The 11,247-nt window shown below is 38.0% G+C and overlaps 1 protein-coding gene across 1 annotated transcript; it reads right to left on the reverse strand.

Annotated features, from left to right (window-relative positions):
- Positions 1–1,118: 1,118 nt before the first annotated feature.
- LOC137743436 (probable beta-D-xylosidase 2) lies at positions 1,119–6,274 on the reverse strand. Its single transcript, XM_068483327.1, has 6 exons — positions 5,786–6,274; positions 4,347–4,625; positions 3,192–3,361; positions 2,671–3,113; positions 2,123–2,536; positions 1,119–2,006 (listed from the first exon to the last, which is right to left on the reverse strand). The coding sequence occupies exons 1-6, from the start codon at positions 6,209–6,211 to the stop codon at positions 1,372–1,374; spliced, it is 2,367 nt and encodes a 788-aa protein (XP_068339428.1). The 5' UTR covers positions 6,212–6,274; the 3' UTR covers positions 1,119–1,371.
- Between the last annotated feature and the right edge of the window lie 4,973 nt (positions 6,275–11,247).

Raw genomic sequence — 11,247 nt, forward strand, 5'->3', positions numbered from 1 at the left:
ATTCTCATAGTCGGACAAATCTGTTGAATCCCACATCGGCTAGAGGGAAACGAGAAAAGCAATTTAAATAGAATTACTCCACTCTAACTAACATCGAGGCTTTTTGTGGTAAAACCTTACACTTGACTGATTGTGCAGGTGGTAATTACCAAGTTAGGGACAATATTGGTGTTGTTGGAAGTGGGCCTTGGGCCCGTCTCGTTGATAATTTCTACTTGGTATCAGAGCTAGGGAGCGGGCCAGTACTGCCATGTGATGCGTAGGTCACCTTGGCCCCGCGCTATGATGGTGCCCTTAGTCCCGCATGTAGGGTGAGTCTCCTTGGCTCCACGTTGTTGCTGATGTGTGGATCTCCTGTCATGGGATGGGTGGGTCCCCTTGGCCCTGCGCGATGATGGTGGGTCCCTTGACCTTGCATGCAGGATGAGTCTCCTTGGCTCCACGTGGTAATTACCAAGTTAGGGACAATATCAGTGTTGTTGGAAGTGGGTCTTTAGCCCATCTTTCTGATAATTTCCACAAAACCAACATTGTTTTGCAGATATATCATAACACAAAATGTATAATTTCTACAAAATCAACATTGTTTTGCACATATATCATAACACAAAATGTATAACCTCATGTTCTATGTACACATACAAATTTCGCATGATTGATGACCTTTAAATTGCCCCTTCTTAAAACGGATGTGTTTGCCCAAGCCTGATCACCCTACATGAACGTAGCAAGAACATGCAGGGGGGCTTGTGCGCGCGGGTGATGGTTAGGCTATAATGCTGCTCGAGTTTAGAATTTTGCAATATGCATTTGCATGTATTGGTGAGTCCACTATATAGTTAGCAAAAAAAACTATCCAAAATCTCTCACTTACGTAAATATAATTTTGATGAACTTTGTAATAGAACTTTTTTGAAAATTTTGAACTACAATGATCCCTTTTGATTTTGATTTTGATTTTTTTTTTTTTTTTTTAAGTCTAATGAACAAAGGATGATGTTGTAAAAAATCAACCAACTCACAATTTTCTCTTATAACCAACCATTAAGGTACGGTAAGATGTTATCCTTATAATAATCAAATGACGAGAGAAGGACAAGATTATACACTCTCCAAATCCATGTTATATCAAGTAACTAGGAGACTTAATTTTACATTTACTTGCTTAATCCATGAATCAATTTCCAGTTTAAAAATTAAGTACATTTGCATCACGAATCATTGTACAATGATCAATCAACTTGAAACATATATCAAGATTGGTAACCAACCAAAAATAACATACATGTATCCGGATTGCTTTCTTCTCCTCTTATAAGTTGTGTATGCACGGGCATGCTTCTGCGTCGCAAAGAATGGTTGCGTTTGCAATTAAGATTTGATGACCCCCAACCCTAATGAACTGGCGGGTTTGAGGGAGATAGAGTGCATGAGGTCACCGATGTGAAGATTGTGTTGTCCCATTGGAATTCTTCGAATTCCAAACCTGTCCACCACGCTAAGGGACTTGCACACATGAATGTTGATTCGCACCCGCCGTTGAGCCCTGGCCGGAACATACACTTTCTCAAAGGTAACCAGCTGCTTGTGAGGTGCCCAGTCCTGTGCTGGAGGGGTAGAGAACACTAGCAAAGCGTGAGACCCGTCTCTGTTACCCACATTTCTCACGTCAACGTCAAAACCCACTGAAACCCTGTTGCACTTTGCATGCGTTACTCGGATCGCCTTGACATTGTCCGAATCAATGGTTGCGGTTGTGTTTTGAGAGGCGCGATGCCGGCCATCAAGCTGGATTCCAACCACAGTGGGTGCGGTGCCGGCTGCTATGCTAAGAACAAATTTGGTGTAGCTCAATCCGTGCCCAAATGGGTACACCACTGGCCCTCTGTAGAATCTATAGGTTCTTCCCGGGTACCCTTTTGATGGGCTTGACCTCATGTCCATCGATGTCATTGCCAAATTGTTAAGATACTCCTCTGGGTACCACGTCATAGGAAGCTTTCCTCCTGAGATTTGGATTGACAAGCGTACATTAGGAAATGAATGATGATCTTTTTGGACTGTTGATAACAGTTCCGAAGTCGAAAACAAAAGAGAAATATTCAAAGGCTAGTGGCTGGACCTGGGTTTGTGACTCCAAACAAAACACGAGCAATGGCTGCTCCACCAGCTTGGCCCGGGTAGCCGGCCCATACAATTCCAGCGATGCGCGGGTCATTGTTAGCAAAAGATACGTCAATTGAGCCACCAGACATCAATACCAGAATAGTTGGGCCTTTGGATGCTGCAGCGACCTTTGATATGAGGTCTTGCTGTCGTCCAGGTAAAAGCAGCCCAGCTCGGTCTCTGAATTCAGCCTCAATGGACTGATCAAGCCCCATCACCAGAACACTCGCATCCGCTTCCCGGGATGCGTCGATGGCTGCTTCGAATAGCGTGTCGTTGGCACAAGCGACGTCCGCACAACCCGCCCGGTGAATTGTCCTTGCGAAATTCCCAAGCCCTTGCAGGGGCGTAGTGTATCCACATGCCACACCTAGCAGTAATCAAATTGTAACAATTCAGAAAATTTAAGGATTGTATTACACGTTAAGATATCGTATAATGGGACAAGTGACATGGTCGCATGTTTTTATTTATTATTCCCCTTTCTGTTAGTGCAATGCCTACCGGCATAGTTGCCAATCATAGTGAGAGTAACATCAGAATTGGGGCCGATGACAGCAACAGTGCGGTGACGATGGGTGGACAAAGGGAGCGATGGCCCGTGATTCTTGAGGAGGACGATGCCTTGCTCGGCGGCCTCAAGGGCAAGATCCTGATGAGGTGGGCTGCATACGTCTTTGGGGCCCAATCTGGCATAGAACCCGCGGTCTCCATCAAACATCCCGAGTCTCATTTGGACTGTCACAGTATTCACCAATGCATTGTTGATGTCAACCTCCTTCAACAACCCCTTGTTCACTGCTTCCTCCGAGTGCACGGCCAGGAATGGCCCACAGTCTAAATCCAAACCTGCTTTAATGGCATCGGCAGCGGCTTCTTCCGGCGTTGAGGTGTAGTGTTGGCTATTATAGAACACCCCCACTGAGTCGCAATCAGACACAATGTAGCTGCCACGGAATATTTCGATTAAATCAAAATGGCATGATGGTGCTTAGTTAATTAGTTAAGTAATGGCGATTAATTACCCGTCGAGGCGCCATGCGCCGCGTACAGTTTTTTTGAGGAGATTAGGGTCGGCACAGGTTGGGACACCATTGACCTGATTGTAAGAACACATGACACTAGCCACCTTTCCTTCCTTGACGCACATCCTGAAAGGCACATCGAATGTGTCCTCCATGTCCTGCTTGCTCACCTGCCAATTCCAAATGCAATGCATTGTCCAATTTCAAACATGCAGTGCAACCCAAACATGCACTCGACAATAGTGTTTCACCCGCACGTGATGAAAATTTCTACAAAGTGCAGCATACATGAAAGGATAATCCTTCTAAACTAAATATGTATATAGTAATCAAAATGTAATGCATGCTTGCAGCATTACTCATATGCAGTGCAACACATATGCCCTAATTGCTTCAGCGGAAATTGTGCACAAATCCACCAGCAGTATAATATAATACTGTCCGACAGTTTGATAATATATAATACAGGCTACAGTGAACCAAATCAAATCTAAAAGACAGAGTTAAAACATAAACTTGAGAAAGATACTTTGGGAGGATAGAAGTGCACTCGTGGTGGAGAGTAACTTTTGAGGTGATTGCTTATCACACAACGTCTTATACTGAAAAACTTACATGCATGTGACATATGTTGTATGATTGACGTGAGAATACCACAATAGCGTTTTATGTATGCCATGAGAGTCTGTCTTCTCCTCATAATGGGATCGGGTCGTTGGGCAGTTAATAAGTATTAAAAGTGGCTGCAGGTGCAGGGTGGTAGCAGACTCCCAAGTCTCATTTCGTAGTCACATGCGCATGGCCATAAATTTCCAAGAGTGGATCACCAACTTAGTGATGACAAGTGAGTCATATAGATATAAATATATACACACACATATAACTGCTACCCTAAATTATTATATTACCAAATAACTTCAATTAAACATGCTAGAGTTAAGTATGAAATACTTTAACTAAACAATGGGCCGTCATTTAAGGAGAACAGTCAACTATAATAAGCTTTCACTCTATTTTTCTCATTACGTGAAGAAGAAAAACGAACGCATGCACCAATTTCATTATAAGTATTTATCCCGTTAAAGAAGCTTTATGTACATACGAATACTCCATAAATGCATATGCGATGTTGTTAGCAATTGCGTTCGTACTTACCCTAGCATTAAAGTGAAAACGATCAACTCCGTTCCAGTTGTCGAGGTCATAAGCGGTGAAGTGCTTACAACAAGCCGCCACCTTCAACCGGTTACCGTCATCTCCCTGCAACCCCCTAACGTAGCTGGCAGCATATCTACCCACTACGGTTGGGTCTTCACCGGGAGTCTCTTGTGCGCGGCCCCACCGTGGGTCTCTCAGTATGTTCACATTTGGGCTCCAATACGTAAGGCCAGCCACACCCCCGTTGTACATTGCTCTTGCTTCGTCTGACACGACCTGCACCATGCATACATCATACATATAAATATACCTACTCATGCTAGAAGACGCACGCTAGTTACGATTTTTCATTGGAATACTTGTCATGATCTAGGTTGAGAAAAATTACTCATCCAATTGAGTACCAGCACCAGTACTCGATCTGGATGAAACATAAATTTTATGCCTTACAGCTTCTGCACCATGGCATGGGCATGGGCATGGGCAATCTGAAAAGTATAAAGTAGTTGACCTACCTTTGTAACCCCGCTTGTTAATATATCCCATATCTCAACCGAGAAAAAATTTATTAGGACAAAAAAAAAGAAGCATTGTTTGCATTTAAATATTATCCGATCTCACGCATGCATGAGCCTCAATGCACAAGTTACCACTCTTTATTGCGTGTTTTTAACTGATCATGTGATCAGACGATCTTGTCAAGTTTTCTTTCATTTTAACCTCCATTTTATGTTAATGAATTTACAGTAAATAGCTTGATAGTTGAGACGTAAGAATAAATAAGCAACTTGTGTTTATACAACTTGCTTGCCTTTCATGAAGCTAATCTTAGTTAACATCGCACCATAAATCTGTCTTTTCAATATTTTATAATTATGAGAAAATAATTAAAGTGGAACAATACTAATTCTCTGCGTATATGTGACATACGTTCACACACACTCTGTAATCTCTGTTTTGTTTTATGTAGGATGTCACTATACTGCTTTCCCGGAGATTCGCCACTCTCTTTTATTGCTAATCTTGGGTTCTGGATTTTGGTTTAATAACAGATGCATATACCAAACATGGTAGCACCTTTGGCTTTGAGAATGAATCTCATAATCTTGCATAGGATTTTAAATAAGTTAAACTTATATTGCCAATTAATTTTTTTGGTGAAATCTCAAATTTTTACATAACACTTCGTATAAAGTGACGGTAATCGAGCATCTATATTTCTGATATCAATTTTTCGATTTCTATCCAACAGAAACAAAAATGCTTAAGAAACAAAACAAACAAAAAGAAAAGAAAAGAACCAAAAGCTGCTTGCCACACAGCCCAAAAGCCAAAAGCGCAAGCCTTTTTTTACACTCTTCAAAGATTTTTTCAATATTACCGAATGAACTAAAATTAATCGAAACAAGAGTATTAAAAATAGAAAACCAACTCACCCGTCCGATGGCTTCCCACAAAGAAGCATTGAAGGAAGCGGCGGTTGTGATGACTTGAGGGAAGCTAGTGGCACCAGGGAAGACCCCACCAAACTTAGTCCCGGGGCCCACATTGGAAACGCCGTGAAGTGCCTCGGACCACCACTCGTAGCCCTTGATGCCAAGGCGTGGGACAGGCAGAGCAGTGTTCACCAGCAGCTTAACCTTCTCTTGCAATGTCAACCTTCCGAGAAGGTCCCTCACTCTGTCTTGCACGGGCAATGTCGCACGGCAAAACGGCAAGTCCTTGGTCGCCGCATCTTTTGTGTTGCAAGCAAAGGACTCACCGCCTTCGCAAGTTTTGGGTTGTTCGAAAACACCCCAAACAAAAACTAAAAGGAGGAGAAGGCTGCAGAGCTTAATAATGGCGGGCGTGGAAGTAGCCATTAATTAATTTGTAATTAATTGGCTTAGCAACCCACTGCGCAGCAAGCCCGAAACAATTGTGAGTTTGAGAAGGGATGAGCGCTGTGAGAGGCAAAAGTGATATAGTATATATAGCCATTCGCCATACTGCAACTGGCATACATGATACGGATGAAGTAAGACAGGCGCATTGATGCATGTTAGAACATTGGATATTCAAATGAGCAACGCTCGGTAGATTAAATTTTTTGATCAAATTTGTCAATTATGTCGTTAATAAAAAATAAACACGTTAATTAATTTTTAATTAATAATTCAATCATTAATAATATTATATAATTTAAAAAATTTCATTTTAAAAGGTAGTCTTCCTAGCATTATCCAATGATATTCTTAGAATAATTGGGAAGTCTAGTAGGTGGTAATATGTTAGTTAAAGACAATAATAATGTGATTTGTAGGCAGATGTTAACTTCTTGTTTTACAAAATAAAAATTTTATGATATTATAATTTGACTACTAAGTCTTTATTTGTCTTGCCCAAATTATTGTACCTTTTACCAAATAAATGTTATTCATGTGCTTGATTTGAATGAATTTAACATGTAAGAAAACATAGTCTCTTGATTATAAATTTCACATTTAGAAAATTAAACCATGACATAGTAATTCAAATAATAGTGAGCCTCTTCACTTTTTAACGTTAATAGATATTATTATAATAATAATAACAAAACTTCATGATTGAATTTACCAGCTGCCATTTCATTTGAAAGTCTAACAAGAGTAACTTCGAAAGCAAGTTAAATGAATAAACAGAGAAGATGAGAAGAGTAGGTTTTTGTAGGGCATCCGACGGCACTCATGGCAGACGTTAATTGGATTGATCAAACATGGATAGGCATTCCCTTTCCAAGAAATGTCGGGTCCGACATAGAAAAGAGAAATTATTAGAGTATTGGGTGGTGAAGTTAGATAATCTAACTGCTTACAATACAAGTATGTTGGTTATAAAGTTTCCGTACATTTAACCACCAGGACTATACATCAAGTTCTACCACTACTAGATTACTTCTTCAATTATCTAACTTGTTTCTAAAGCATAAACATTAACAACTAACAATGCAGAGAAAATCTTGTTTTCTTTTTTCTAGAAAAGGGAATGCGAGAAGTGGCAAATATCAGGAAGGCAGCTTCGCTTAGAAGACTGGTCTAATGAGGATATCAAGCAACTTTACATGATATGATATATGATTTGGGGTTGCACTTGCATAACTTTACCTTTGTATTTGTATCAACAGAGCGATCAAAAAGCATTCCTTAAGCCACTTAGTATTACGGTCTGGTGATATTTCTCTTTACTTGAAAGTGAGAGATGTTAGGTTCGAATCTCGTGAATGACGAATTCGATACCAAATTAAACTGCTCATTGTGTGACTTTGTTGAACTTTCCCCCTTAATGTAAAAATATCAATGTACTAAAAAAAAAAAAAAAAAAGAAGACATTCCTTAAATTATGTTACCAAAAATGGATAAGAAAAAGAAAGCATTGTTATTGTTTTCTTAAAACTAAAAAAAAAAAAAAATACAGAAATTCATTTCGGATAAAATAGCATGGTATTGGTATGGGCGTCTTGGACTTACTCTATAATGGATAATACGAGTGCGGATCTGCTATGCTAAGATCTCCTTTTTTGAAAGAATGATCTTTAAATAAAGATTAATAAATCGAACAATTTCAATTATTAGGTTTATTCAAACAAAATATGTTATTCACAAATTGAGGATATGTGCATTAGCCACATAAAAAGATGCAAGTATTATCTATTGTGTATTATATGGTTCTATTCGGGCATTGACAATGTTATTGATGAAGAATGATTCACTTCCCTCTTAATTTTTATTTCTTTTTCTCCTTTACTATTTGAATGATTACGATTAAATCACGTCAACATTTTATATTAAATTTTTTTATAAAGATAAAAAACAATATACGATACGAGGGAATGAAAAAGAATAAGAACAGAAAAGAAGAAAATCATACTCCGTTATTAATACTAGAATATAGAGTAGTTGGGAAAAGAAGGAAGGACAGCAACTTGCATTGTCTGTAGTCTCTTCACTGGTAACATATTTATATATTATATGATCACACACAAAAAGCTTTTGTCTTTGTGGTTATCTTGGGAAGATGCCCAACAATGCAATGCAACTGGACAGGACCAGGTCTAATCAATTTGTCCTTCAAATTCGAGCATTTTTCCACTCCCATATCTTCATCATCCTCTAGCGACCATTTTTTTATTCATTTCTTTTTTTATTAAGGGATGTGCTATCTACACATCTTATTTTACTTCTCACACATTTTTTATAATTTATGTTCATTGATTTTCTTCAATTCATCCAATGCGACGGCGGAAAATTAAAAAAGTATGTGAGAAATAAAATGAGGTGTGTGGATATCACATTCATTTATTAAACCTATATAACAACATGAAATATTGATAGATGAAAAGAGTAATGACATATATATATATATATATATATATATATATATATGCAGGTGTTCACAACACACGGGATTGAATTGAATGTTGTTTTTGGTATTGAATTTGATTGGCCAGTTGGTGGCGCCCCACAACGTCAAGCCTACGACCACAAATCGTAGATGTTATGCGACCACGGAATCATGAATAAATTAGCCAAAGCTCATAATGTTACATGCCCTCCCGGCTCCCTCTGCACTGCAGTCTGCCCGCCTATGTGCGCACGCAGGCGAAATTTGATAGGACGGCGAGAGGTTGAGCCTGATTGCGTGCATATATCAGATATATTCATATATGCAAGTAGTGTGTGTAACTGTGTATAGTGCAGCGTCCCAAATAACACTAGATTATTAATAGTTGAATAATCCAAGTGATTCTAAGACTGGTGATAGAATTTTTACCATCTGCAAAGGTAGGATAAAAACATTTAAAAATATTTGTAAGAGTATAAGGTTATCGTAGTATAGTAGCTTAAGTAAGATCGTTTTCCATATGAATTGAATGAATAATTTGTATTTAAACCAATCCTCAGCTAATTATTGAGAACAAAGTTTCAAAAATGTTGATTTTGGAATTTAAAATAATAAAAACGAATTTAAAATAAAAACAATTAAATAGATCAACAAAGTAAAGAAAGCAAAAGAAAAAAGTTTTGGAAAATAGTTTAAACACTAGAGTTTCGTCATCACCACTAACAATCCTATACAATTTTACCAATTACTTATGAATTTCCACATACATGCTTTGAATGTTAGATTTTCCTAATGCATATTTTCCTCATGATGTTCAAATGAAAACGTATATCTAACATGCAACCCATCTGTGATGTTCAAAGCAAATATAAACATGCAAGACTCATTAAGCATTGTGAAAACCCTTTGAAAAACCATGCAACCCTTAAGAGCGTGATGTTCGCCTTAAGTGAACTTACAATTACTAATCACAAGAAGCCCTCCTCAATTTCAGGGTGATGTTCCAACATAAATTGCATCAAATTACTTGTTTAAATACCCTAATGGTTGCGAATCACTAAGACAATTAGATAGTTTAATTGCAGTGATTAATAATTCAAAGCAAACATGCATCAATTTATAAGAAAATTAATAAAATCACAAATTCATGCTAAGACTCATGACTTCACCCTAGCAAAAGGATTTGTTACGAAAAATCATAATAAAAACTAAAGAAAATATCATTAACTAGAAATAAGATTGGAAACACCTTGTAGATTAAAAGTCTGAATTTCTCCCAAGTAATGCATCTCTCCTCCCTAACCCTAATGGCTAAATAGCTTTATTTATACTACTACAAAAGGTCTTCTAAAAACTAGGAAACACAATAAAATATGATAACTAGGAAATACATTCCTATTCTAACTTTGGAAAATCTGCCCAGCCACAAAGAATCCCACGTTTCTGGATCTTCAGGGCTCCAAAACAGTCCCAAAATGGCTAGAATTAAAGCTTGAGATGTCCCGAACATAATTGCAGAAAGCCTCAAACACAAAAGACACCATCTTGGATGCCGAAAAGCCCAAATAAGCCCAAAACGTCACTTTGACACCACTGCGCGCTGCTCCTTTATTTCATCGCCATAATTAAACCACTTGATATAAAAGTATAAAACTTTTACACGAACACGTTGAAAGACCAACGAACATCCTCCAATTGGAATCACTGCAAAATTCATCCGTTTGAATATGTTTTGCTCAAGTGGAAGTCGAATATCCTACATTAGAAATATAATTCAAAGTATCAAAATTCTACCAAAATAACAAATAAATTAATACTAAGATTATGGTAAAATATATAGTATAATATCAGCTCATCAATTGGCATTTTCTGCTCTGATTGCCCACTAGTTTAGGGTTTAGGGTTTAGGATTTTGAGTTTAGCACTGTAAACACAAGTATTAAAGAAAGATGCCTGTATGTACCATTTTCCTCATTGTACGAGTGAGTTCCTATGAAACAGAAATTATATGACATTTGTGTATTGTTCACAACTTAATGAACATGAAGGTACAATCATGGACTAAACGCAACTATCTATAGAATGGTTGTCCACATAGTCGCTTAATTGGCTGGATTGCACTGATCGATACAAGTTAGTATTATGTGGTCAATTTCTTCCCTGGACCTACCCGGAGGGGCTGGAAGCAGCATATGTATATATGCAATTAGTTAATCAAAAGGCATATTATTCTGTGGTCTTGATGATATTGCTTGCTTATTAGTTGGGATTGGATCGTATACCTAACTGTGTCATGATTACTGCTCTGGATCGGATTCTATAATTCGCTAACAAAATGATCATATCACAATGAGTTGTTGAATGAATTGAATATACATGGATAAATCATAAATCCCATTCTCAATTATGGTAAAAATAGATCTGTTGTCCGAAGAATCTTATCTATTTATCCATCGCCTTCTTTTTCTCAACTCTCAACTCTTAAGAGAAATGCCAAAAAAGAAGTCGTGGACACTGCAATAAAGGAAGTACTCCGAGT

The sequence above is a fragment of the Pyrus communis genome, chromosome 8, assembly GCF_963583255.1.
Source record: "Pyrus communis chromosome 8, drPyrComm1.1, whole genome shotgun sequence".
Classification (NCBI taxonomy): Eukaryota; Viridiplantae; Streptophyta; class Magnoliopsida; order Rosales; family Rosaceae; genus Pyrus; species Pyrus communis.

Excerpts from the sequence above, each read along its gene's own strand:
- LOC137743436 (XM_068483327.1), bottom strand. The coding sequence starts at position 6,211 with ATGGCTACTTCCACGCCCGCCATTATTAAGCTCTGCAGCCTTCTCCTC. Across the intron at positions 4,626-5,785 it reads TGTGGGAAGCCATCGGACGG|GTCGTGTCAGACGAAGCAAG; the intron begins GTGAGTTGGTTT and ends TGCATGGTGCAG. Across the intron at positions 2,537-2,670 it reads TATGATTGGCAACTATGCCG|GTGTGGCATGTGGATACACT; the intron begins GTAGGCATTGCA and ends GATTACTGCTAG.